At 43.7% G+C, this 27,951-nt stretch overlaps 1 protein-coding gene across 2 annotated transcripts in view; it reads right to left on the bottom strand.

Annotated features, from left to right (window-relative positions):
• kirrel3a (kirre like nephrin family adhesion molecule 3a) overlaps positions 1–27,951 on the bottom strand; it is a 693,875-nt gene that overhangs the window by 139,368 nt on the left and 526,556 nt on the right. For both annotated transcript variants that reach the window (XM_059957202.1, XM_059957203.1), the window contains exon 5: positions 18,183–18,333. In XM_059957202.1, the coding sequence (XP_059813185.1) occupies positions 18,183–18,333 (151 nt within the window). The remainder of the gene's footprint in view (positions 1–18,182; positions 18,334–27,951) is intronic.

Raw genomic sequence — 27,951 nt, 5'->3', positions numbered from 1 at the left:
CATACGCTCCCAAAGCATTCTCCACAGCACACACTAGAAACTCCAATTACATTCTCCACTCCATACCCGGCCCCCCCGACACACTCCCAGCAGGAACGACTCAGCAATTACTTCCTCAATCAGACCCCATTCCTCCCAACACCACATCTCTGTAAACCACCCCAGCACACGCTGGTCCGAATACCACTTCATTCCCATTGCCAGTATAGCCCCTGCTCAGGTAACCAAGCACAGCTCCAGCGAGCCGAGTTTAATCCTGAGCTGCAATGTTGACCGAGTGGAGCTTCCAGTGTGACTTGGTGCATGGCATATGGGTCGTCTGGTTACCCTCCCACATCCCAAAGACTTGCAGGTTGATAGGTTGAATGGCCACTGCTAATTGGTGTGTGTGTGTGTGTGTGTGGTGATGTAAGGAGAAAGGAGTGTGATTGGAGTGGATTGGTGGAAATGGGTGGGTGGTTGTTGATGTGGGAAGAATGGCCTGTTTCTGTGCTGTACAGTATCTCTTGGTGACAATCCCAGCAGCCTCCAAAGCACAGTCTCGTAGCATTAACATCACCGCTCAATCTACCCAGTACATGCTGGCCAAACACGCATGTCACACACACACTCACTGAAACGCAGTCTGCACACACTCCCATTACACACTTCCTTCACACTCTCTGCATAACCTTTCTGCACATTCTCCCTGCAAACACTGCCCCTGGATGCCACCTGCATGCATGTCCTCACGTGTCCCGCCCACCCCTGCAGCACACACGCCCCTGCATAAACACTCAAAGAACATGCATTCTCTTCACTCATACACCTTACATACAAACTCCTGCACACACTTGCTGTGTATATACACTGCACAGTACCTGGGAGCTTAAGAGGACGATGGTGTCTAGCGGCGACTCCTTTGCTTGCAGCTCTGGAAACAGATCTATTTCAATCTTTAATATCTCTATTTTTCCCTTTCAGAGTTCTTTTGAAGACCCTGACCTGGAGTTACACACTGACTACGGTTCTTTGTGGGAATGGGACCCACTCCCGGGGACTCACGACTGGCTGCTATTCGAAGGCCTGGAAGACGAGTTCGTCTTCAGGGTTCTGGGATTTTCTGGCTCTGGAGATCTGCTGACTCAAGGTTGGTGCTGCTGTAGAAAACTGCTGTGTCGTGGGAGATGGAAGATTGAAAGCAGCCGGAGTTCTTTGGGCACAGAGCTTGGAAGAAGTGATGCAACAGACTTTTAACACCATAAATCAGTGAGTTGTTTTGTTAGGTCTCCCCTCTCGCTGTGAAATGGGGACACCTCTTTTTCCCTTATTAGGGAGAGAGGGAGCCTGTGGTATGTCGAATACTGGGTGAACAAGTAGGCTGTGTCTTTATTGATAAAGTCTGTGTGTTGATGCTCTGCTGCACACTTGAGTGCTGGGTGGAGGGTGCTGATGCTTTTTTGTTGGTGGGGGTGAGGGTGTGTCATTGCTTTGCTGATGCTTACACTTGGGGGGGGAGCTGGGGGGGCTTTGGGGTTCTAACATTTAACTGTCATTCATTCTTTGGGTCACTCCTCTGTTTTCATGGATGCTTGTGAAGAAAAAGAATTTCAGGATGTATATTGCATACATTTCTCTGACATTAAATGTACCTCTGAAACCTATTGCACCACCTGCAAATACATATTGAATAAACTCAAGTGTGCACCTGCTGTGCCTACTACAGACACACACTTGCATGCACACACATTGCACACTTTACCTGCACACACTCTTACACATTATCTGCATACACGTGCTTGCACAGAGCCTGCACTCACTCACATATATTCCCTGGTGTGGACTGATTTGCAGTCATATTTTACACAGAAATGGGCAGGAATTTAAAAGCAACTGAATAGAGTGTGGAGAGCAGATTTATTAGGTGCCAAAGTACTTACTAAAACATGGAAAGGCAAAGAAATATTATTTATGTCCTTATGATAAAAAGCAAAGAGGCTGTGAGGGTAAGATGAGAGATTATTCAATAACCCATACTCAAAGGGAGTACTTCAGGAATTATAGATGATATTGCAGTCCTCTTGGTAGAAAATGATAATAAAAGCAATCACTGCTTAACAAGGAGGTGCACTGAGAAAGGCAGACAGTGGAAAAACAGAATAATGAGAAGGCATTGAGTATCACTGTGAGGAGATCATGCTCAATGATGGAACAGATTTTGAGCATGTCAAGATGCCTGAGCAGAAGATTTGATTTTGCATTGTGTTTCTGGCTGAGAATATTGGAGCGGCAAATAGCAATGAAGTGCAAGGAGGTCAAAATGGCCAAAGTCTAAAATGGATTTAGTTTATTCTGGCAGAAATACTCAGCGTTTTCTAATGTGCTCCAGTGGGTGGTTTCAGTAGCTTACTGAGGACTGAGATTGTCCATGACTTTAGGAGAAGGTCACCTGTCTATTGTCAAATTGTGAAATTACATCTGTATACCTGCTCATTAAAACAAATAGCTATTCAGCCAAATACACAGCAGAAACTCAATGCATAAAAGCATATAGTTATAGTCAAGAGTTCAGTTGTTGTTCAGACCAAACATCAGAGTGGGGGAAGAAATGTTCAGACCAAACATCAGAGTGGGGGAAGAAACGTGACCTAAATGACTTTGACTGTGGAATGATTGCTGGTGCCAGATGGGGTGGTTTGAGTATCTCAGAAACTCCTGATATCCTGGAACTTTCACGCACAACAGTCTCTAGAGTTTACAAAGAATGTTGTGAGAAACAGAAAGCATCCAGTGAACAGCAGTTCTGAGGATGAAAACACCTCGTTAATGGGAGAGGTCAGAGGAGAATGGCCAGACTGGTTCAAGCTGACAGGAAGGCACAGTAACTCAAATAGTCATGCGTTACAACAGTGGTGTGCAGAAGAGCATCTCGGAACGCACAACTCGTCGAACCTTGAAGTGGATGGGCTACAGTAGCAGAAGACCACAAACATGCACTCAGTAACACACACAAAATGCTGGAGGAACTCAGCAGGACAGGCAGCATCTCGATGGTTCACAACAAGATGGTTGAAAGCATCTTATTTGTGAACATACACTCAGCGTCCTCTTCATTTGGTACAGAACGCACTTAAATAAAAGGGCATTGAATGTATATAAATGACTTGGATAAAAATATAGATGGATGTGTAAATAAATCTACACATGACACAGAGGCAGATGATTTATAGAGTGTAGAGAATTGCTAGAGGATACAGCAGAATATAGATTGGCTACGGATATGGGCAGAGAAGTAGAGGATAGTGTATGAGTAAGTGTGACATTTTGCACTTAGGGAGATTAAATGTAAGGGGAAAGTTTCAGTTAATGGCAAGACCCTTAACAGACTTATGCACAAATGGATCTTGGGCTCCAAGTCTATAGCTCCCTGTAGGTGGCCATGCGAGTAGATAGGGCGGTAAAGAAGGTATTTGGCATGCTTGCCTTCATTGGTCATCGCACTGAGTATAACAGTAGGGAAGTCATAATGTAGCTATATATAAAAGTTCATTTAGGCTGTACTTGGAGTATGTGTGCAATTCTGGTTACTCATTACAGGAAGGATGTGAAGGCTTTGGAAACAGCGCGGAAGAGGTTTATCAGGAAGCTGTCTGGGTTAGACGGTGTGAGCGATAAGCTGAAGCTGGACAAACTAGGGTTATTTTATCTGGAGCACTAAAGGCCAAAGGGAGACCTGAAAAATGTTTATAAGATTATGAGAGGCTTAGATAGGGTTGGAATCTTTCTCCCAGGGTAGAAATGGCAAATGCTAGGGGACATGCTTTGAAGGTTAAAAGGGGAAAGTTTAATTGAGGTGCTTGGGGAAAATGTTTTCCACAGTGGGTGCCTGGAATAGGATGCAAGGGGGTGCGGCAAAAGCAGCTTCGATACTGGTATTTAAGTGTCCATTTGACACAGGGAGTGGCAGGATATGAATCACATGCAGACAGAAGAAATTTAGTTTAATTTGGCATCATGTTCGGCGCAGACACTATGGGCTGAATGGCCTGCTCCTGTGCTGTACTGTGTGGCGTGACACTACAGGTCATACGACAGAGGCCTGTGATCAGAGGAACTTTGCCACCTCAGGGAAATTGTTAAAGTGGCATACGTGGTGGAAGCAGATGTGGAGAGAATGGAGGATTCATCACTGACCTTGCGGTTTGACAGCAAGCCTGAGGAAAAGAGAAGTCAGCTGGAGTTAGTTTGGGTAAGGCAGTCGATTGATCCAAACATCTGGAGGATCATGTGACAAAGTAAATCACACAAGGCATTGTGAATGTTTGTTTCTTCTTTTTTGCCTTTCATTATTAATGGAACATCTGTGTCTTATATAATATTAGCTGCCAAAAATCAATGCTGTTTTAAAGTTGTACTGCTTTAATTGTTGCATTATTTCACTGACTGTTCCATTTTGTTTAGTGTGTGGAACGTTCCAGAATTTGTCTGTTCTTTTGGTGGAAGCTACAAGCAGAGATAAAGCCTGACAAAGTAGCCTTGTTAGTTTGAGTGGGCTACTGTTTGCCCAATCATCATCTTACAAGGACTATAAGGTGAGAAGTAATGCCTTATTGAGATATTATTTAGACAGTGGAAGTTATGGATCAGTCAGCAAACTGGAATAAGACCATAAGACAAAGAAGCAGAATTAGGCCATTCGGCCCATCATGTTTACTCTGCCATTCCATCATGGCTTTTTTTTCCCTCTCAACCCCATTCTCATGCCTTCTCCCATAACCTTTGATGCCTTTATTAATTCAGAACCTATCAACCTCCGCTTTAAATATACCCATTGACTTAGCCTTCACAGATGTCTGTGGTGATGATTCTGCAGATTCAATACCCTTTCGACATTTGATGGGTTTCAATGAGATTTACCCTCATTCTTCTGAACTCCAGAGTACTGGCCCAGAGCTGTCAATGCTCTTCATACCTAAACCCTCTCTATCGCAAGATCATTCTCATAAACCTCCTCTGGACCCTCTCCAATACTAGCATATGTTTTTTCAGATAAGGGGCCCAAAACTGCTCACAGTACACCAAGCTCTCTGACCAATCTGAATCTGAAAATCAAAGAGTTGCCACAGGATATCCAAGGTAGGCCAATGATTTCTGAGCGGAAGCACTGGGTACCCAAACAAATCCTACTGATGTTGTGAATTAAGCAAGAATCACCAGTTCCCATCTGGACAATTTTGTATTGGTATTTTGGGATATAATTGTGAAAATTGGGGCAACCACATGTACAATGTCCTGTGTATGTGACTCAAAATGGCTTCTTTGGTTTGTTAAGAGTAGGAATGCTTCTTTGTCTGATAAGTGTTTCTCTCGCAGTTGTTTAGCTTTAGACTTGCTGATATGGGGATTGTATTCGTTTGTTAACCAATGGGGAATGTTATTTTGTCTTGTGAGGCTGGGAGTTTGAGGGGTTTTCACGGGTTTTCAGGAGGGAGTCGGGAAGAAGACACCGAGGAAGGTGGACGTGCGCTGCACTGCTCGGTCGACCACCGGGGGTGGTCCTAGGTGCGAAGACGTGGAGGTCGGAGGCAAGCGACGAGGGGTCGAATGATTCAATGGTTGAGCTCCAACGATGTGCTCTAAACCGACTGAACTTTGATAAGTTGGCGCCTTTTTCTTTTTCTTTTCTTTCATATATATTGTATTGCCTAGTACTCTTTTAGTTTTAGTAAACTCTTTGAAGTGTATTTCATAACGGTATCTGGTGGGAATTTGATACTGTGTGCGGGCGCGAGGCATAAACTTGATTCTTTTCCTCCTGATCTCAGACACAATGCTGCTCAGAGACTTTGTAATTCTGATTTTCTGAATTTTTTTTGGTGGTGGTGGTGTTGTGTGTGTGTGTGTGTGTGTGTGTGTGTGTGTGTGTGTATTGGGGGTTTCAAGATGATGTTGGAGTGAAGACAACAGCACATCCATGTTGTATGATTCTGACAATTGCTTGCATACACTTCATATTGGCAAAATAAAATAGAATTATGTTTGAAATAAAAGATGATAGCATGCCATGAACTGAAGGAATTTTATTGTAATTAAAAACTACAAATGTGACAAGTGGCTGGCTTTCAATCAAATAGCTCTTCTGAAAAGAGCTTGTTTTGTTTCCAGTTTCAATTAAGACTGGCTCTTGTTTCATAGAATGCCAATCAACATAAATAGCTTGGCCTAGCACCAGATGGATCGGTTACTAAAACCTGTTTGATTACCAAGTTTTGTTAAGTGAGAAAAATGAGTGTGCTAGATAGGTTTGTGATCAGATGTTAGTGACAAAATAAGGTAAGAGTGCACTCAGGAGTTATGAAAGAAGTCCACGTTGCTGGGGTCACGGGGTTTCAGATTTGCTACCTGCTCCAGCCTACCTGAACCTTACCCAAAAGGGTCAGTCAGAAGGACATGTGGATTGGAGGCTTGTCTGAGCTGCGCAACCCTAAGTTGGAACTGCAGAACAGAAAGCTTAAAGTGACAATATAACCACGGTTTTCCCAGTAATTTGTAGCAAAAATGACCTCAAAGAGCTCTGGGAGATACTCACGGTGCTGGTGAAACACAAGCTGAAATGCTGTAAATCAAAAATCACTTGTGGGAACTTTTAAATGGCGGAGATAGTAAGTACCCTTTACAATCAGTTGGATTAATGTAGTGGGTCCACATCCAACATTGAACAGTATTGTGATTAAGAATTTGATAGTTTAGCAAATGTTTAGCAATATCCTGGCTGAGGTCTTGAACTCTGGATAGGCTGGAAAATTTGCACTGAGTTTAGTGCAGAACTAATGTAGGCAAACAAATGTAAAGGAAACTTCCTTTTACAATGAACCATATGTTAATACTAGAAGAATGATGTCTGGCCTTGCTATTGGTCATTAAGGTGTTCGGATGCACATCAGCGGTCACTCATTACGGACGGACTGAGCTCGTTTGGCTGCTCTCCTCGTATGCAGCCAAAAAGGCGTTTCCCATAGTCTGAGATTTATGTGATTACTGGACTGTACTTTATATCGGTTTCCTTCAGTTTTTGTTGTTTTCTTTCTTGTGGACAATTGGTGGGTGGTTGATCTGTTAATTTTTTGTGTTCAGTGGGGGTGGAGGTTTGGTGTCGGTGTTACTGTTGCTGCTCCTTTCTATGAGTGAGGGGGTCAGGGATTGTTATTGTGACCGTTTTTTCTGTGAGTAGGGAGTTTGGGATTGTTAGTGTTGCTGTTTTTTTTCTGTGGGTGAGGGAGTCGGGGATCGTTACTGTTGCTGATTTCTTCGTGAGTGAGGGGCAGTCGGGGATTGTTATTGTCACTGTGTTTTTTCTGCAGGGAGGGGGTCTGGGGTATTAGGGTCTGCAAGTTTTGTTTCTTCTCTTTTTCATGCCAGAGGTGGAGGGGTTGATGTCTTTTCTTTCATCAATACCCATGGTCTTTCAGTATTTCATGGCTATCTGGAGAAGACAAATATCAGTGTTGTATTGTACATGTGTACTTTGACAATAAAATGAATCTTTGCAAAAGAACAACTGATGTTCCACTGAATTTTTGAGCAAGAGTGAATAGGATAATATGACTATCCTGATAGTATGTAATCAGCCTAGAGACATGAGACCCTGTCTTTATAGAAAAATGACAGGTGTTAATCCAACTTGTGGGTTTGATTGGGATCCCAGAGAAACCGAACTGGATTATGTCAGTAATGCAGGCAGGTACTCTTCCGTAGTGACAGTCTATCAAAGGACATAGCAACACGTAGACTTGTCCAACTGCAGCAAAAGATTTTTGCTTACCTCTGTCCAACCTGTAAGATTTGAGATGTGGGTTTCATTAACCATGCATGGGTAAATATACTGGCAAGGAAGGCATTTAAAAAAACAATTATATCACCACGTAGCAATGTTCAGACATGATATGCCAACCCAGGAAAGCTGGCGAAAGGAACAGACCAGTCACAAAACATTAATATGCTCTAACACAAAATCATAAACACGTTAAGTACGAGCACGTTCATGGGGAGACAACTGATCAAGTGGGGGCATTGGCATGAAATTTGGAACCCATGCTCAGATTAGATTCCTGTCACTTACTCCATCCCTTACCTGTGGATCATTTGCTGACGTCCATGTCCGATGTGGAGAACAGAGACAGAATACGTTGGCTGGACACACATCCATAAAGGTGGAAAGGACAGGCTGTTCAGGCTCATGAACAAAGGTCAGTACCTGGGGTCTTGTCTCAGCAAGAACAGGGTTAAAAGTGAGAGCACTGGACTGGTAGTGTAAATATTGTGCAAATTAATATTGAGAGTGTGGGTTGGGGGTGGGGTGGGGGTGGACTTAAGCATTGGTGCCTAGAAATTTGACCCTGCAATCCTTGTTTCCAGGTGATGAATGTCATGCTGATCTTGGATTATAGTGGAAGGACGTCACTGGTACTTAGGAGGCCTTGGAAAGAAGTAAACTGCTGGAGGTTCTCAGTGCGTCAGTCAGCACCTGTGGAGGGAACTCACCTCCTCTATTTTGGTGAGTCCAATCAGAAGCTGGGTGAGTACTTTTCCAAGCACCTGTGCTCCATCTGCCATGGTAATCTAAGCTCCCATTTGCCAGGCATTTTAATTCTCCTTCCTTTTCATACACCCACATATGACCATAAAACATGGGAGCAGAATTAGGCCAGTTGACCCATTGAGTCTGCTCCGCAATTCCATCGTGGCTGATTTATTATTGGTTTCCATCATATTCTCCTGCCTTCTCCCTGTAACCTTTGACACCCTGACTAATCAAGAACGTAACAACCTCCACCTTACATATACCCAATGACTTGGCCTCTACAGCTTTCTTTGGCAATGATTCACTACCCTCAGGTTAAATAAGTTCCTCCTCATCTCTGTTCTAAATTGGACGTACTCTAAGGATGTGCCCTTTGGTCCCAGAGTCCTCCACTGTAGGAGCCATCCTCTACATGTCCACTCTAACTAGGCCTTTCAATATTCGATAGGTTTCAATAAAATCTCCCCTCATTATTCTAAACAGGTCCAGAGCCATCAAACACTCCTCATATTTTAACACTTTGATTCCCAGGACCATTCTCATGAATCTCCTCTGGGCCCTCTTCAATGACAGCACATCCTTTCCTGAATGAGGGGCCAAAAACTGCTCACAATACTCCAAGTGCAGTCTGACCAATGCCTTGTAAAGCCTCAGCATCAAGATACATCCTAGATTTTATATTCTAGCCCTTTTGAAATGAATGCTAACATTGCATTTGCCTTCCTCAGCGCTTACTCAACCTGCAAGTTAACCTTTAGGAAATCCTGCACGAGGACTTGCAAGTCCCTTTGCACCTCTGATTTCAGAATTTATTTCCCCTTTAGAAAATGGTCTATACCTTTATTTCTTTTACCAAAGTGCATGACCATACACTTTCCCTACACTATATTCCATCTGCCACTTCTTTGCCCATTCTCCCAATCTGTCTAAGTCCTCCTGCAGGCTCCCTGCTTTCTCAACACTACCGGCTCCTCCATCTATCTTCATATGACCTGCAAACTTGGCCACAAAGCCATAAATCCCGTCATCCAAATTGTTGACATATAACTTGAAAAGAAGCAGTCCCACCACTGATTGCTGCAGAATATCGTTAGTCACTGGCAGCCAACCAGAAAAGGCTCTCTTTATTCCCACTCTTTGCTTCCTGCCAGTCAGACAATCTTATATCTATGCTAGTATCTTTCCTGTAATACCATTGGCTCACATTTTGCTTAGCAACCTTATGTGCAGCACCTTGTCAAAGACGTTCTGAAAATCCAAGTAAATAACATCCACGTGCTCTCCTTGTCTATCCTGCCTGTTATTTCCTCAAAGAATTCCAACAGATTTGTCAGGCAAGATTTCCCCTTAAGGAAAACATTAGAACTTGGCCTATTTTATCATGTCCCTACAAGTACCTCAAAATTTCATCCTTAGTAATGGAATCCAACATCTGCCCAACTACTGAAGTCAGACTAACTGGCCTGTAATTTCCTTTCTTCTTTTTCTCTCCCTTCTTAAAGAATGGAGTGACGTTTACAATTATGAGTCCTCAGGAATCATTCCAGTATCTAGTGATTCTTGAAAGATCATTACTAATGCCTCCACAATCTCTTCAGCTACCTCTTTTAATATATCACCCTTTGTATCTTCAGACCTTTCAGCTTCCCAAGCACCTTCTCCCCAGTTATAGAGACTACACTCACTTCTGCCCACCCTAACACACTCGAATTTCTGGTATACAGCTGGTGTCTTCCATAGTGAAGACTCATGCAAAATACCTATTCAGTTTGATCACCATTCTTTGTCCCTTGTTACTACCTCTCAGGCCTCATTTTCCAGCGGTCCGATATCCACTCTCACCTCTCTTTTACTCTTTAAGTATCTGAAAAAAATGTTTGGCATCCTCTTTTATGTTATTGGCTCTTTTTCCTTTATATTTAATCTTTTCTCTCTTTTTGGTTGCCTTCTGTTGGTTTTTAAAAGTTTCCAATCCTCTAACTTGCCACTAATTTTACTATATTATATGCCCTCTTATTTGCCTTTATGCTGTCTTTGACTTCCCTTGTCAGCCACAGTTGCCTCATTCTTCCTTTAGAATATATCTCCTTCTTTGTGATGAGTCTATCCATGTCTTAGGACACATCTGTCCTCAGCCCCCCCCACTGCCAGGGTGAGGCCATGCCCAGACTAGAGGAGCAGCACCTTATATTCCACCTGGGTAGTCTACAGCCTGATGGCATGAGTTCTCCAGTTTCAGGTAAACTGCTCCCCTTCTGTCCTTGTCTCTCTCCTCCTGACCTACTCATTCCTCCTATACACACCCAATAACTCTCCCTCTGATCCCACACCCCAGTCACTGCATTTCTTTCTTCTCCTGCACCAACACCCACACACTTCTCCCACTGGCCTCCTCCCCCCACTGTTCCCATCTGCCCTTCCCACCCCTTTAATTGTTCCATGCTCCTCCTACTTTCCTATCAGATTCCATCATCTGCAGCCATTTGTTGCTTTCATCTATCACCTCCCAGTCTCTATCGCCATTTCCAATCTTCCCTCCTCATCAGGATCCACCTATCACTTGCCTGGCCTTGTCTCACCTCACTTCTTTACGCTGCCCACTCCCCTCCACAAATGCCGCCTCACCTAGTGAGTTTGTCTGTTGCTTTGCATTCCAGCATATGGAGGGAAGTGCCCAGGGCCTGAGCACAATGCTAATCAAAGTTTAATGCCCCAAGAGATAGTGTTAGTGGTTGGTTATTCAAGATAACCAAGATTGTGGTCTTTCAAGGGACCTCTGCAGGTAAAAGTGAAATTATAAAGTAAGAAAATGCTGGAAATAATCTGCAGATCAGGCAGCATCTGTGGAGAGGGAAGCACAATTAATGTCGTTCTTAGTCTCCATCCTATTAGGGGTTGGTGCCCATGCCTGTCCTTTCTTTTCAAATCAAAACATGTTGATTTCTAACTTTACCCAGTTTTGATGAAAGGTCATTGGCCTGAGTCATTAACTTTCTCTCCATATCTGCAGCCTGATCTCTGGGCACTTCTAGTTATATAGATGAGTTATACAGCTCTCATTATATACACATGCAGTTCAACTCTTTGAGTGATTGTGCAGAAAGTTTGAAGTTAATAACTCATCAGTTAATAACTCATCGGGGTGATTGATAAGTTCATGGCCCAGGGTAGAAGGTGATGTTATTAACCCAGCTGATGGGAGATAGAGGAAGAATCAGCAGATTATCTGATTCAGATCATCACTCACTTCCTTCTCAGCAGCAGTGCAACCTTGCAATAAGATTTAGACCCCCCCTTCCACATTCCAGATTTTCCTCTTTCTCATTATCTGCATGTTCCATTGCACAGTTTGCAGCTTCAGCAACAACAGGGGGCTTCAGTGTTCACGTGCTTTCAGCTGTGAATGTGGCACTGCATTTAACCTTCCATGGGAACAGTTCTATTCATTATGCTTACTGATGCTACCCATTGATCCTGGCCAGCTGTGTACTTGGCTTCTGGGCTGAGATTCATTGCATCTGGTGCAGTAACCATGGCCCGAAACAGTCCCATCCAGTGAAGGTGCGATGGGGTGCACACCACAGTTCCCGAGCAGTAGAGGGAGAATGAGATTAAAAGAAATGAGCAGGGGCCGTCAGTACATGCTATGCGCCATATTTCTCAGGGAGACATTGCATTGCACAGAGGGAGAGAGAGAGAGTTTAGAAGAAGCGAGCGAGGGCCGTCAGTGCATTTTGTGTGGCACAGGTCTTGAGGAGATATTGGATTGTATTGAGGGAGAGTGATCAAAATAAGCAAGCGGGGGCAGTCAGCATTTTTTATGCACCACAGTTCCCGAGGAGACATTGGATTGCGTAGAGGGAGGAAGAATTTAAAATAAGCGAGCGGGTCAGTCGAAACATTTTATGCGGCGATGTTCCCAAGGAGACAGCCGATTGCGTAGCGGTAGAGAGTGAGTTTAAGAGAAATGAGCAGAGACTGTCTGCTTATTTTATGCACCACAGTTCTCAAGGAGACACTGGAGTGTGCAGAGGGAAAGAGAGCTTAAAAGAAGCGAGCAGGGGCAGTCAGCATATCTTGCGCGCCACAATTCTGATGAGACATTGGATTGCGTAGAGGGAGAGTGGGTTTAAAAGAAGCGAACAGGAGCAGTTGGCACAATTTACGCACCGCAGTTTCTGAGGAGGCATTGGATTGCGCAGAAGGTGAGGAAGTTTAAAAGAAGTGCGCGAGGGTGCTCAGCAGATTTTGCGCCCCACAGTTTCGGAGGAGGCATTTGATTGTATAGAAGGAGAGAGAGTTTAAAAGAAGCGAGCGGGTACATTTGGCATATTTTGTGCACGACAATTTCCAAGGAGACATTGGACTGTGTAGAGGGAGAGTTTAACAGAAGCTAGTGGTTGAATTCGGCACATTTTGCGCATCACTTCCTGAGGAGACATTGAATTGCAGAGCGGAAGAGAGAGTTAAAAAAACCGTGCGGCGTCAGTCGGCATATTTTGCGCGCCACAGCTCCTGAAGAGACATTGGATTGTGCAAAGGGAGAGTGAATTTAAAGGAATGAGTGAGGGCAGTCGGCAGATTTTGTGCACCACAGTTACTACGGAGACATTGGATTGCACAGAAGCAGAGTGCGTTTAAAAGACGCAAACGAGGCCAGTCAGCACATTTTGCACTCCACAGTTCCTGGAGAAACATTGGTTTGCGTAGAGGGAAAGAGAGATTAAAATTAGCGTATGGGGGCAGATGGCAGATTTTGCGCACCACAGTTCCTGGGGAGACATTGGAGTGCATAGAAAGAAAGAGAGTTTAAAATTAGTGAACGGAGCAGATGGTAGATTTTGCGCACCATAGTTCACGAGGAGACATTGGATTGCGTAGAGGGAAAGAGAGTTTAAAATTAGCGAACGGGGAGAATGGCAGGTTTTGCGCACCACAGTTCACGTGGAGACATTGGAGTGCATAGAAAGAAAGAGTTTAAAATTAGTGAACGGGGCAGAGGGTAGATTTTGCGCACCATAGTTCACGAGGAGACATTGGATTGCGTAGAGGGAAAGAGAGTTTCAAAGAAGCGAGCGGAGGCAGTCGGCATATTATGCATACCACAGTTCCTCAGGGGCACTGATTGCGTAGAGGTAGAGAGTTTAAAAGAAGTAAAAGGGGGCAGCTGCCACGTTTTGCGCACCCCAGTTCCACAGGAGACATTGGATTGCGTAGAGGGAGAGAGCTTAAATGAAGGAAGCAGAGAGTCGGCACGTTTTGCTCGCCACAGTTCATGAGGAAGCATTGAGTTGCGTCGATAGAGAATGAGCTTATAAGAAGCGAGCGGGGCAGTCAGTGCGTTCAGTGCGGCACAGTTCCTGAGGAGACATCGGATTGCGCAGAGGGACAGAGTTTTGAAAGAAGCGAGCAGCAGCAGTCAACATATTTCATCCACCGCAGTTCCTAAGGAGGTATTGGATTGCACAGAGGGAGAGCGAGTTTAATTGGAGGGAGCAGGGGCAGTCGTCATATTTCACACACCACAGTTCCCGATGTGACTTTGGATTGCGTAGAAGGAAAGAGAGTTATGCCACAGTTCTAGAAGAAATATTGGATTGCATATAATTAGGCCCTTTGTAAGGAAAGGTCTTCTTTCTTTCTTTCTTTCTTTCTTTCTTTCTTTCTTTCTTTCTTTCTTTCTTTCTTTCTTTCTTTCTTTCTTTCTTTCTTTCTGTCTGCACATTTAGAGCAGTGGTGATGCCAAGCAGGATAGTTAAATGCTCCTCTTGCGGGATTTGGGAAGGCAGGGAGACCTCCAGTGACCCTGATGACTACCCCTGCAAGAAGTGCATCCAGCTGCAGCTTCTAACAGATGGCTTAAGGAGTTGGAGTTGGAACTGGATGAACTCCGGACATACAAGGAGCGAGTGATGCCCAAGGTGAAGGAGACAGGTAGCTAACTGAGTGACCATTAAAAGGGGTAAAGGGAATAGGCAGCCAGTGCAGAGTACCCCAGTGGCTGTTTCCTCAAAAACAGGTATAGCACTTTGGATACTGTTGGGGGTGATGACCTAGCAGAGGAAAGCCACAGTGGTCAGGTCTCTGGCACTGAGTCTGGCTCTGTGGCTGAGAAGGGAACAGAGCTGTGGTGAAAGGGGATTCATTGGTTAGGAGATCAAAAAGGAGGTTCTGTGGATGAGAGTGAGATTGCTGGATGGTCTGTTGCCTCCAAGGTGCCAGGGTCAGGGACATCTCTGATCAAGTCCACAGGATTTTTATGTGGCAGTGTGAGCAGCCAGATTTGCGAGTCATGGTCCATGTAGGTACCAATGACATGGGAAGGATGAGTAACGAGGTTCTGCGAAGTGAGTTCAGGGAGTTAGGTGCAAAGTTAAAGGACAGGATCTCCAGAGTTGTGATCTCAGGATTGCTACCAGTGCCACGTGCTAATGAGGCCGGAAATATGAAGCTCATACAGTTTAACAAATGGCTAAGGAGATGGTGCAGGATAAAGGGCTTCAGATTTTTGGACCATTGGGCTCTCTTCCAGGGAAGGTGGGACCTGTATTGAAGGGATGGTTTTTCACCTGAACTGGAGGGGGACTAATATCCTAGTGGGAAGGTTTGCTAGAGCTGTGCTGTGGATTGGGGGGGGGGGGTGGGTTGAAAGTAGAGTTACAGGGGAATGGGAACAAGAGTGCCAGAACAGTTAGTGGAGAGGTTGTGGAGACAGATGTTGAAAGAGCCTACATCCAATTTCAGGAATCTAAAGGTTGAGCATGGTCGGACTAATGTCTGAGCTGTGTATATTTCAATGCAAGAAGTATTGTAGGAAAGGCAGATGAGCTCAGGGCATGGATCAACATATAGACTCATGATATTGTAGCCATTAGTGAGACTTGGTTGCAGGAGGGGCAGGACTGGCAGCTGAATATTCTGGGGTTCCATTGTTTTAGACGTGACAGAGTGGGAGGGATTAAAGGGGGAGGGTTGGCATTACTAGTCAGGGAAAATGTCACAGTGATTCTCAATCTGGACAGACTGGAGTGCTCATCTAGTGAAGCTTTAGGGATATAACTGAGGAATAAGAAAGATATAACCATGTTAATGGGATTATATTATAGGCCACCCATATTATAGGTGGGATTTACAGGAGCAAATTTGTAGAGAGATCACAGACTGTTGCAAGAAACATGAGGTTGTGAAAGTAGGTGATTTTAACTTTCCACACATTGACCGCGATTCCCATATGTAAAAGGGCTGGATGGGAAAGAGTCTGTCAAATGTGTTCAGGGAAGTTTCCTTAATCAGTACATAGAAGTTCCAACTAGAGAGAGTGTGATACTAGATCTGCTGTTAGGAAATGAGAAAGGCAGTTGGCAGAAGTTTGTGTAGGGGAACACTTTGCACCTAGTGATCATAATGTCATTAGTTTCAACGTCATTTTGGAAAGGGCTAGGTCTAGTCCCTGGATTGAGATTTTAAATTTAAGAAAGATCAATTATGATGTTACCAGCAGGATCTGGGAAGAGCGGATTGGAAATGGTTGTTTTCTGACAAAGGCATACTTGGTAAGTGGGAGGCCTTCAAAAGTGAATTTTTGGGAGTACAGTGTTTGTATGTTCCTGTCAGAATAAAAGGCACAGTTAAAAGGTTTAGGGAAGCTTGGTTTTCAAGAGAAGTTGAGGCCCTGGTTAAGAAAAAGAAGGAGGTGCATAGCAGATATAGGCAGGCAGGAACAAATAAGGTACTAGAGGAATATAAGAAATGCAAGAGAAAACTTAAGAAAGATCTCAGGAGGGCTAAAAGAAGGCATGAGGTTGCTCTTGCAGACAAGGTGAAAGAGAATCCTAAGGGCTTCTACAGATATGTGTAAGAGTAAAAGGATAGCAAGGGACAAAATTGGTCCTCTGGAAGATCAGAATGGTCATCTATGCATGAAGCTGAAAGAGATGGGGGAGATCTTAAATGGATTTTTTACATCTGTATTTACTTGGGAAATGGACAGAGACTATAGAAGTGAGGCAAAGCAGAAGCAAGTTCATGGACTCTATACAGATTACAGAGGAGGTGTTTGCTGTCTTGAGGCAAATTGAGTGCATAAATCCCCAGGGTTTGTCAATGTGTTCCCTCAGACCCTGTGGGAGGTTAGTGCAGAAATTGTAGGGGCCCTAGCAGAGATATTTCAAACATCTTTAGCCACTGGTGATGAGCCAAAAGATTGGAGGATAGCCAATGTTGTTCCATTGTTTAAGAAAGGCTCTAAGAATAAGCCAGGAAATTATAGGCCAGTGAGCTTGTAGTGGGAAAGTTACTGGAAGGTATTCCAAGGGACTGGATATATAAGTATTTGGATAAACAAGGTCTGATTCAGGATAGTCAACATGGCTTTGTGCATGGTAGGTTGTGTTGAACCAATCTTATAGAGTTTTTCGAAGAAGTTATCAGGAAAGTGGATGAAGGCAAGGCAGTGGATGTTGTCTACGTGGACTTTAGCAAGACATTTGACAAGGTCCCGCATGGGAGGTTGGTGAAGAAGGTTCATTTGCTCGGCATTCAGGATGAGGTAGTAAATTGGATTAGATATTGGCCTTGTGGGAGAAGCCAGAGAGTGGTAATAGAGGACTGCCTCTCTGACTGGAGGCCTCTGACTAGTGGTGTGCCGTAGGAATTAGTGCGGGGTCCATTATTGTTAGTCCGTTATATCAATAATCTGGATGTTAATGTGATTAACTGGATCAGCAAATTTGCAGATGAAACCAAGATTGGGGATGTAGTGGACAGTGATGAAGACATGGCTTGCAGCGGGATCTGGACTAGCTAGTAAAATGGCAGATGAAATTTAATGCAGACAAGTGTGAGGTGTTTCACTTTGGGAAAACAAGCCAGAGTAGGTCTTCCATGGTGAGCGGTTGGAAGCTGAGGAGAGTGGTGGAACAGAGGGATCTGGGAATATAGGTCCATAATTCCTTTAAAGTTGTGTCACAGGTAGATAGGATTGCAAAGAAAGCTTTTGGTACATTGGCCTTCATAAATCAAGGTACTGAGTCCATGAGTTGTGATGTTATGCTGAAATTGCATAAGATGTTGGTGAGGCCTAATTTGGAGTATTGTATGCAGTTTTGGTCACCTACCAGCAGGAAAGATGTAAATGAGATTGAAAGAGTGCAGAGAAAATTTACAATGATATTGCTGAGACTTGAGGACCTGAGTTATAGGGGAAGGTTGAATAGGTATTTAAAATTATGAGGGGTATAGATAAGGTATGTGTAAGCAGGCTTTTGCCACTGAGGTTGGGTGAGACTACAACTAGAGGTCATGGGTTATGGATGAAAGGTGAAATGCTTAAGGGGAACATGAGGGGGAAGCTCTTCACTCAGAGAGTGGTGAGAGTGTGGAACGAGCTGCCAGAGCAAGTGGTGGATGCGGGGTTGATTTCAACATTTACGAGAAATTTGGATAGGTACATGGATGGGAGGGGTATGGAGAACTGTGGTCCAGGTGTCGTACAATGGGACTTGGCTGATTAATAGTTCAACATGGACTAGATGGGCCGATGGGCCTGTTTCCGTGCTGCAGTGTTCTATGACTCTATGACTAAAGGCCGAATGAGAGCTTTGGAGTGGATAAAGCAACTCACGTTGGATATCGATGGTGACCTCGGCCTCTCTCCCCTCTGGGATTGCCGCATTCTTTGCTCTACAAATGATACGCTGGCCATTTCCAATTTCAGATGACGGGATGTGCAGGCTGCTGACAATGCTCTCTCGTTTGCCATCCTTCAGGAGTCTCTGTGGGAGGAAACAATTTCAGGGTTAGCTGTGGCTTTGGAAGTAACTCCCTTGCCCCTGAGCTGGAAGGTCATGCATTTACGATCCACACCATGGTGTGTGGTCAGCGGCTGATGGTTTTGAATGAGGAAGGAAACCTCCTGAAGTGGGAGTTCACTGTTATCAAAGAAACCTGATGTGGAAGCAAAACCAAAATTCAACCTCATTTTTATAGATATAAAGTTTCTTGACTTTCCATCTTTAAATATGCATTACGTACAATGAAGCTCCTAAACGTACTGTAAAAGCAAATTAACAGTACAGCTGGTGTACAGCAAATGCTTTATTGAAGGCAGAAACTACCAAATAAATTGAAGTTTTTGGGTACTAAATGCATCAAATGTCATACTGCATGATACAAATTTGATCTTAAAAATACCCTGCAGGTGCATATATGACATACACAGTTCAACACATAATCCAGCATTCATATCAACCCCCAGCTCCATTAGTTTGAGCACATTATCTGACACGTTATTCCAGTGAGGCACTATTGAAGGCACTGTCTTTTGAACTAGATTTTAATAAAGAATCAGAATCATGTTTATTATCACTGACAAATGTTGGAAAATATATTGTTTTGTGGCAACAGTACAGTGCAAGACATAAAAGTTGCTATAAGTCACAATAAGTAAATAGATAGATAAATAGTGGAAAAGTGGAACAGTGAAGTAGAGTTCATGGGTTTATGGAGATTGCAGATGGGAAGAAGCTATTCTTAAAACATTGGGTCTTATGGCTTTGATACCTCACGGTAGCAATGAGAAGAGGGCATGTCCCAGGTGGTCAAGGCTCTTAATGATGGATTCATGCTGCCTCCTTGAGGTACTGCTTTTTGAAGATGCCCTCGATGTTGGGGAAGTGTGGGCACATGATGGAGCTGGCAGAGTCTATAAATCCCTGTAGCTTCTTTTGATCCTGAGCATTGGCATCTCAGGCGGTGAAGCAACCTGTCAGAATTCTCTCTGTAGTACATCTGTAGGAATTTGTTAGAGTCATTGGTAACATGTCAAGTCTCTTCAAACTCCTAATGAAGTATAGGAGTTTGATGGCACTGGGCCTGTATTCTCTGGAGTTTAGAAGAATGAGGGCTGATCTCATTTCTCTGTTTGTATTTCTGTTTTCCAGCCACTGCAGTTCTCTAATTTTCATTGCAGTTGTAGTAAGTGTAATATTGGTTGTTAATTTAAATTAGCCACTTCTTTAACATTTTTGTTATATTTCTACCTACTCTCTGGGTAGCAAACTTGTTTAGATAAAGTCCAAAAGAATCTACTTTGCACACTGTATTTAGTTTATCAATCTGTACACTCTGCAGTGAACCTTGTTAAAGCTTGCAGACCCACTGAATAACAATGTTAGAGCAGGGGAATACCCTGAGCAAAATTAATCTGTTAGCCAGCATCATTGGAACAGATTATTGCTGTTTAACAGAGGTTGGTGTGTGCTGTTTGGCTGAAGTACTCCCTTTAATACAGGAGGACACACTCTAGACAATTACTTTGTTGACTGTAATACACTTAGGGATATCTTGAAGTTATGAAAGTCACTGTACAATGGTCGCCTTTTATCTGACATGATGTGTGCACTGCGACACCTACTGTATGTCATACCCACAATGAAATGGTGGGCAGACGGGCTGAGCAAGGTTAATTAGGCTGACTGTTCAGAGGCAACACAAGCGAGAAGCATTGAACAACATGGAGCTTGAATCTTGGGAGGTTCCCTGTCTGGATCCAGATTGTAACAAGCTGCAGGATAAAGTTCATCTCTTCATGATCTTCAGTCCCTCTTGCTCATCCCGCAACACAAATCAGCGAGAATTAAAGAAAAAAAAACAATATCCAGCAGAATTGCTTTTTGTTCAGGGTCCTTAGCTGCATATAGATTGATTATTTTTCACAGTTACAGCCTCTTGCAGCTCTCACCCCTTTAAGCATCCTCTCTACTATATTTAGTGCTGACACTTTGCCTTGAGCCCAGTCTTTTTTTACTTCTATCCCATTTAATACTGTTGGCATCTACTACTGTTCATTTTAGTCCATCCCCTCTGTCAACTCATTAACTTTCATTAAGAGACACGTCTATGCGCCCACCTCAATACTGAGACTCTGTTGTTACTTCTCAATATTTTTCCCATGTTCCTCACAAAACTAACCAACAATGACCACATCTTAGCCCTACTTATATTGAAATTCTTGACTTCCAATACTCTTCGGTCTCAAATGCAATTACTACATCATTCCCATTGTTAAAGCTGTCAAGAAACTTTACACTGGGAACTTTCTCAGTGCAAGTTTCTCTACATTCATGAGACTTGACGTAGACTTGGGGCGGGGGGGGCACTTTGTTGAGCACTTTCACTCTGTCTGCCACAATAGGCAGAATTTCCCGATGGCTTCTAACCTCTGGTAATTTCTCTCCCTCCCCTTCTCTCTTTTTCCATTCCCCATTCTGGCTCCCCTTTACCTCTTCCCCTCACCTGTCCATCACATCACTCTGGTGCCTCTCCTCCTTCCCTTCCTTCCATCGTCTACTCTCCTCTCCTATCAGATTCCTTCTTCATCAGCCCTTCTTCCACCTATCATCTCCTGGCTGTATCATAAATCATCCAAAAAGCCAAAATCAGCTTTTTCAAAATGATTTGCTAGCCTTCCATGCCTTGCTGATTCAAGTGCTTGTACTGAAATATTGATGGACTATCTCCAAAGCCCATTTGCTTTTAATGAGATGGTGATTCGCATTTGTTCCCACAGCTGCATCCCTTTTACTAGAAAATGTATCTGATCTACTCATGGCATGGCGATGTTGAAGGCATTCAGTGCTTTTCAAGTCACATTCCACTCTTAATGCCATGTGTCAGCATATGCATCCTCTTGATCTCGCTTTGCAACAGCACTGACTCATCTTACTTCAATATTTCAACAAGCAACATTTTCCTATCCTTTCAGGCATCAAGGTTTGCAAACTTCAATCCTCTGCTTTAAGTTTCCTCTGATCGCATCTCTCCATTTACAGTCCCGCTCCTTGCCCGAGTTTTACTATCACTCCTGATCTTCTTCACAAAGGCCAGTTTCATTCCTCAAGTCCCCATTTCAATGCATGATGTTCAGCACTTCTTCTTCTGCCTTCACGTCTGTCTCTAGCTAGATTGTCTACCTTTTTCCATTCTCCAGGCTTCTTCATCCTCGTGAACCCTTCTCTTCAACTCTTACACCCACTAGATCTCTTCACACAACATGTCAGTGACTTCAACTTCAATTTGTACTCTAACCTACCTTCCGCTGAACTTGCCACACTTCACTCACTGAGGAACAAGCACAACTTTGTCATCAAACCTGCTGATAAGAGTGATACTGTTGTGATTTGCTGACTCAACCTCTACTGTTCCTAATAAGACTATGCTTCTCCAAATGCTAGTAAATTCCATACCTAGGAATCCTTTCCATTAGTTTGCCCACCACTGAAAGGTTTATAATTCACAGGATTATCCCTATTATTTGCTTCATATAACCATGTTTGTTTCCTCTTTAGATAATCTCTCCTTTTTCTCTTTTTTGAGTTAGCCATTTAATCCCCCTCAATGTATGGCTGACCTTGCCTTGGCCTGTATTTCCACTTGGTTCCTATTATCTATTAAGGTGACGGGGGAGCAATGACTTTCCAGATGAATAATGCCACCTGCTGAGTTAAGAAAGTGCACGCGAGTTGCTCCACAACCCTTGGCAATGCTGCTTGTGTAGTGTGCCTGTCCCGTTAATGGATGGGACCTGAGGTAGCAGCTGCATTGTGAAGTGCCGGTAACTGCCAAATTTGACAAAGCGAATTTCCGAGGCATGCACTGAACCAGAGAAACTGTGTGTTTCCATAGACAAAGCCAACATTTACAAGAGTCTTAGGCACATATATGTAGCTAGTTTGTAAATCTGGTGGGAGCAAAGGATGTTGGGAATGGTGAGATGTGGAGTGCAGCAGAGGAGGAGTGCCAGGGGCAGGGGGTGACACGGGTACAGACACACCCAGCCCTGAGATACCAGGCAAGATCATTTGATTCCAAACAATTGGTTTATTGATCATTACAGAATGTCTCTCTGGTCTCTTCTCTCTCCCTGAGAGGGTCAGCAACTTTAAATTCCTTATTTCAAAAGACCTGTCCTAGGCCCAAGCTCAATTGCGAAGGAAGCATGGCAGCACCTCTACTTCCTTAGGAGTTAAAGATTTGGCATGACATAAACTTCCAAAAGATTTGGCATGACATCTAAAACTTCGACAAACTTCCATAGATGTGTAGTGATGTTGACTGGCTGCATCACAGCCTGGTATGGAAACGCCAGTGCCCTTTAATGGAAAATCCTACAAAGTGGATATGGCCCAGTCCATCACGGGTAAAACCCTCCCCATCATTGAGCACATTTAGATGGAACACTGTCGCAGGAAAGAGCATCCATCATCAAGGAACCCCATCATCCAGACCATGCTCTCTTTTTGCTGCTGTTATCAGGAAGGAGGTACAGGAACCTCAGGATCCACACCACTGGGTTCAGGAACAGTTATTACCCATCAACCATCGGGCTCCTGAACCAAAGGCAATAACCACTCAACTTCAATTACCCCATCACTGAAATGTACCTACAACCTATGGACTCATTTTCAAGGGCTCTTCATCTCACGTTCTCAATATTTATTGTTTATTTATTTATTATTATTATTTCTTACTTTTTATATTTGCACAGTTTGTTGTCTTTTGCATGTTGGTTGAACACCCAGTTGGTGCGGACTTTCATTGATCCTATTATGGTTATTATTCTATTGTGGAGTTACTGAGCATGTCTGTCAGAAAATGAATTGCAGGGTTGTATATGGTGACACGTACATTGATAATAAATTTACTTTGAAAGTTGAACTTTGAAAAGAAACACAGTGTTGTAGCTAGTTGAGCCACCGTCTTACAGTGCCAGAGGCCTGGGTTCAATCCTGACCTTGGGTTTCCTCCTGGTAATCCAGTTTTCTCTCACATCCTAAAGATGTGATGGTCGGTAGGTTAATTAGTCACTGCAAATTGTCCGCTGCGTGTGTAAGAGAGTGATAGAATTTGAGGCAATTAATGAGAATGTGTGGAGAATATAACATGGGATTTTAAACGTAGAGCATAGATTAGTACAGCACAGTACAGGCCCTTCAGCCCATGATGTTGTGCCGACCTTTTAATCTACTTGAAGATCAATCTAACCCTTCTCTTCCACATAGCCCTTGATTTTCCTTTCATCCATGCGTCTATCTAAGAGTATCTTAAATGGCCCTAATGTATCTGTCTCTAACACCACTCCTGCAGTGTGAACCATGTACTACCTCTGACATCCTCTTTATATCACCCAACAAGCACTGCCCTGTCAAAGAGCACGTCCACTCTATCTCTGCCTCTCATCATCTTATGCATCTCAATCATTACATCTCCTTTTCCTTTGCTCCACAGAGAAAGAACCTAGCTTGCTCAGCCTTTCTTTGTAAGACATGCTTTTTAATCAAAGCATTATCCTCGTAAATCTTCTCTGCACCCTCTCTAAATCTAATCGTGTGATAATTCACACGACACCAATTAAATACTTTCCCACACCATTTTCTCCTATCTCTGTCCAAGGCTATAGGAATGGTCATGGAGTTGTGTTCACTGACTCCAAAATGCTCACCCACCAAGAGATTTGACACCTGACCAGGTTCATTGCCTAGTACCATTCCAGTATGGCTTCTCCTCTAGTCGGCTTGTCCACATACTGTGTTCAGAATCCTTCTTGGACACAGTGTAGAATTAGTGTAACTGTGTGCCTAGAGAGGACTTGGTCTGTTTCTCTGCTGTATCCCTCCATGAATCTTTCTGAGGACTGCAGAGTTGCGTTCTCCTTGAACAACAAAGGAAGTATTTATATAATCCTTTAATATAACATAGCATCCCAAGGCAACTCACAGAAGAATGATCAATAACAAAAAAGATGAGACAGTTTTGCAGTAGGGGATACTAGGACAGATGACCAAAACCTTGGTTATAGAGGTAGACTGGAAGGAAGAAACAGAGCGAGATATAGTGGTTAGAAATTTAGAAAGGGAATTCCAGAGCTTAAAGCAGAGGCAGCTGCCACTGTGCATCTCAGAAAAACAGAAAATACAGGGATCAGGTCAAGCAGCATATGTGGAAAGCGAAACAGAATTTATACTCTGATTCAGAACTGGGAAAAAGAGAAAGATGTTAATTTTAAGTTGCATTAAGGTGCAGGGAAGGAATGGAAAAGGCAAAGTGAATAACTGTGACAGCGTGTGACCAGGGTCACCATAATGATAAATCATGGCTGATGTTTAATGGCAGGAATTAGCGAGTGAAAATACATTCACAGGAGTGTAAAATATGTATAACTGTGGGATATGCTGGATGGGTAAGGTTATAATGGAGAGAGGAAAACTGCACCACTATATCAGAGGAATGACTTGCAACAGAGATGGCCAGGACAAACAAAGCATGTGAATTACCTGTAACTATAGAATTGGACAATGAGTCCGGAAAGGTTCAGCATGCCTGGACAGAACATAAGGTGCAGTTCCTCAAATTTACATTAGGCCTCATTCTAACACTGCGGGATGTTGTAGAAATGTAGTTCTGAGTGGGAGTAGGATGGGGAATTAACGTGAGGCAACAGGAAGATCAGGACCTCCCCTGCAGACTGAACGTAAGTGCTCCAAAAAGCGACCAGCTGATCTGCATTTGGCTTCTCCAGTTTGTGTCCATGTTGGGCTAACTGAATGCAGTATACTAGTTTGGGAGAAAGTGAACCATTGTGTCACCCACCTTGGATCGCAAAATGATGAGGAGGGAAGAGGGGAAAGAAGAGCTGTTGCACCTCTTGTGATTGTATTCATATTCTCTAAGGAGGTTAGTGTATATAGCCCACTTACTCACATTCCTATGCTTCTCCTTTGGAGCCAAGCTTTCCTATAATTGAACCATGCTGATATTAAAAATCTAATGTCAAATACATTCTGGCCCTGTGGCTCAGAAGGGTAGGGAAAGGAAGAGGATGGCAGCAGTGATAAGGGACTCTATAGTTAGGGGGTCAGACAGGCCCCCTAACAGGCCCCTGTGGACGCAGGAAAGAAACACGGATGGTAGTTTGCCTCCCAGGTGCCAGGGTCCAGGATGTTTCTGATCGCGTCCACAATATCCTGAAGTGGGAAGGAGAACAGCTAGAGGTCGTGGTACAAATTGACACCAACGACATAGGTAGGAAATGGGAGGAGGTCCTGAAAACAGACTACAGGGAGTTAGGAAGGAAGTTGAGAAGCAGGACCTCAAAGGTAGTAATCTCGGGAATACTGCCTGCGCCACATAATGGTGAGTATAGGAATAGAATGAGGTGGAGGATAAATGCATGGCTGAGGGATTGGAGCAGGGGGCAAGGACCTCTTTTGGGGCAGGAGTAGCCTGTACAAAAAGGACAGGTTGCACTTGAATCCCAGGGGGACCAATATCCTGGTGGGGAGGTTTGCTAAGGCTATTGGGAAGAGTTTAAACTAGAATTGTTGGGGGGGGGGGGGGTGGGAACCGAACTGAAGAGATGAAGGAAGAAGCAGTTGGCTCACAAATAGAGAGAGCTTGGAGACAGTGTGAGAGAGAGGATAGGCAGGTGATAGAGAAGGGATGCACTCAGACTAATGGTTTGAGATGTGTCTATTTTAATGTAATGAGTATTATGAACAAAGTGGATGAGATTAGACCGTGAATCAACACTTGGAGCTATGATGTTGGAGCCATTACAGAGACTTGGATGGCTCAGGGACAGGAATGGCTACATCAAGTGCCAGGCTTTAGATGTTGCAGAAGGGACAGGGAGGGAGGCAAAAGAGGTGGGGGTATGGCATTGTTGACATCATAGATCACGGCCGCAGAAAAGGAGGAAGTCATGGAGGGGTCTACGGAGTTTCTGTGGGTGGAAGTTAGGAATAGGAAGGGGTCAATAACTCTACTGGGTGTTTTTTATAGATCACCCAATAGTAACAGGGACATCGAGGAGCAGATAGGGAGAGAGATTCTGGAAAGGAGTAATAATAACAGGGTTGTTGTGGTGGGAGATTTTAATTTCCCAAATATTGATTGGCATCTCCCGAGAGTGAGGGGTTTAGATTGGGTAGAGTTTGTTAGATTTGTTCAGAAGGTTTCTTGACACAATATGTAGATATGCCAACAAAAGGAGAGGCTGTACTTGACCTGGTATTAGGAATTGAACCTGGTTAGGTGTCAGATCTCTCAGTGGGAGAGCATTTTGGAGATAGGGATCATAATTCTATCTCATTTACCATAGCATTGGACAGGGATAGGAACAGACAAGTTAGGGAAACGTTTAACTGGAGTAAGCGGAATTATGAGACTATCAGGCAAGAACTTGGAAGCATGAATTGGGAACAGATGTTCTCAGGGAAATGTACAGCAGATACAGGGGATAATTGCGTGGGGTTCTGCGTAGGTATGTTCCAATGAGACAGGGAAAGGATGGTGGGGTACAGGAACCATGGTGTACAAAGGCTGTTGTAAACCTAGTCAAGAAGAAAAGAAGAGATTCCGAAAGGTTCAAAAAGCTAGGTAATGTAGAGAGCTGGAAGATTATAAGGCTAGCAGGAAGGAGCTCAAGAAACAAATTAGGAGAGCCTGAAGGCCTTGGCAGACAGGATTAAGGAAAACCCCAAGGTATGCTACAAGTATGTGAAGAGCAAGAGGATAAGACGTGAGAGAATAGGACCAATCAAGTGTGACAGTGGAAAAATGTGTATGGAACTGGAGGAGGTAGCAGAGGTACTTAATGAATACTTTGCTTTAGTATTCACAACAGAAAAGGATCTTGGCGATTGTAGGGATGACTTGAAGTCTGAAAAGCTTGAACATGTAGATATTAAGAAAGAGGATGTGCTGGAACTTTTGGAATGCATCAAGTTGGCTAAGTCACCGGGACTGGATGGGATGTACCCCAGGCTACTGTGGGAGGCGAGGGAGGAGATTACTGAGCCTCTGGCAATGATCTTTGCATCATCAATGAGGATGGGAGAGGTTCCAGAGGATTGGAGGGTTGTGGATGTTGTTCCCTTATTCAAGAAAGGGAGTAGAGATAGGCCAGGAAATTATAGACCAGTGAGTCTTACTTCAATGGTTGGTAAGTTGATGGAGAAGATCCTGAGAGGCAGGATTTGTGAACATTTGGAGTGGCATAATGTGATTAGGAATAGTCAGCATGGCTTTGTCAAAGGCAGGTCGTGCCTTATGAGCCTGATTGAATTTTTTGAGGATGTGACTAAACATATTGATGAAGGTAAAGCCATAGACGTAGTGTATATGGATTTCAGCAAGGCATTTGATAAGGTACCCCATATAATGCTTATTGAGAAAGTAAGGAGGCATGAGATCCAAGGGGACATTGCTTTGTGGATCCAGAACTGGCTTTCCAACAGAAGGCAAAGAGATGTATGGGAGAAGGAAGAAAAAGAAGATAGTAAAGTTGTTTGCACTTTAGTGATAAACAGAGAGTAAGAGGTGGAGAATTTCTT

This window comes from Hypanus sabinus, chromosome X2 (assembly GCF_030144855.1).
Source record: "Hypanus sabinus isolate sHypSab1 chromosome X2, sHypSab1.hap1, whole genome shotgun sequence".
Taxonomy (NCBI): domain Eukaryota; kingdom Metazoa; phylum Chordata; class Chondrichthyes; order Myliobatiformes; family Dasyatidae; genus Hypanus; species Hypanus sabinus.
This window is presented reverse-complemented; position numbering and strand designations above follow the sequence as displayed.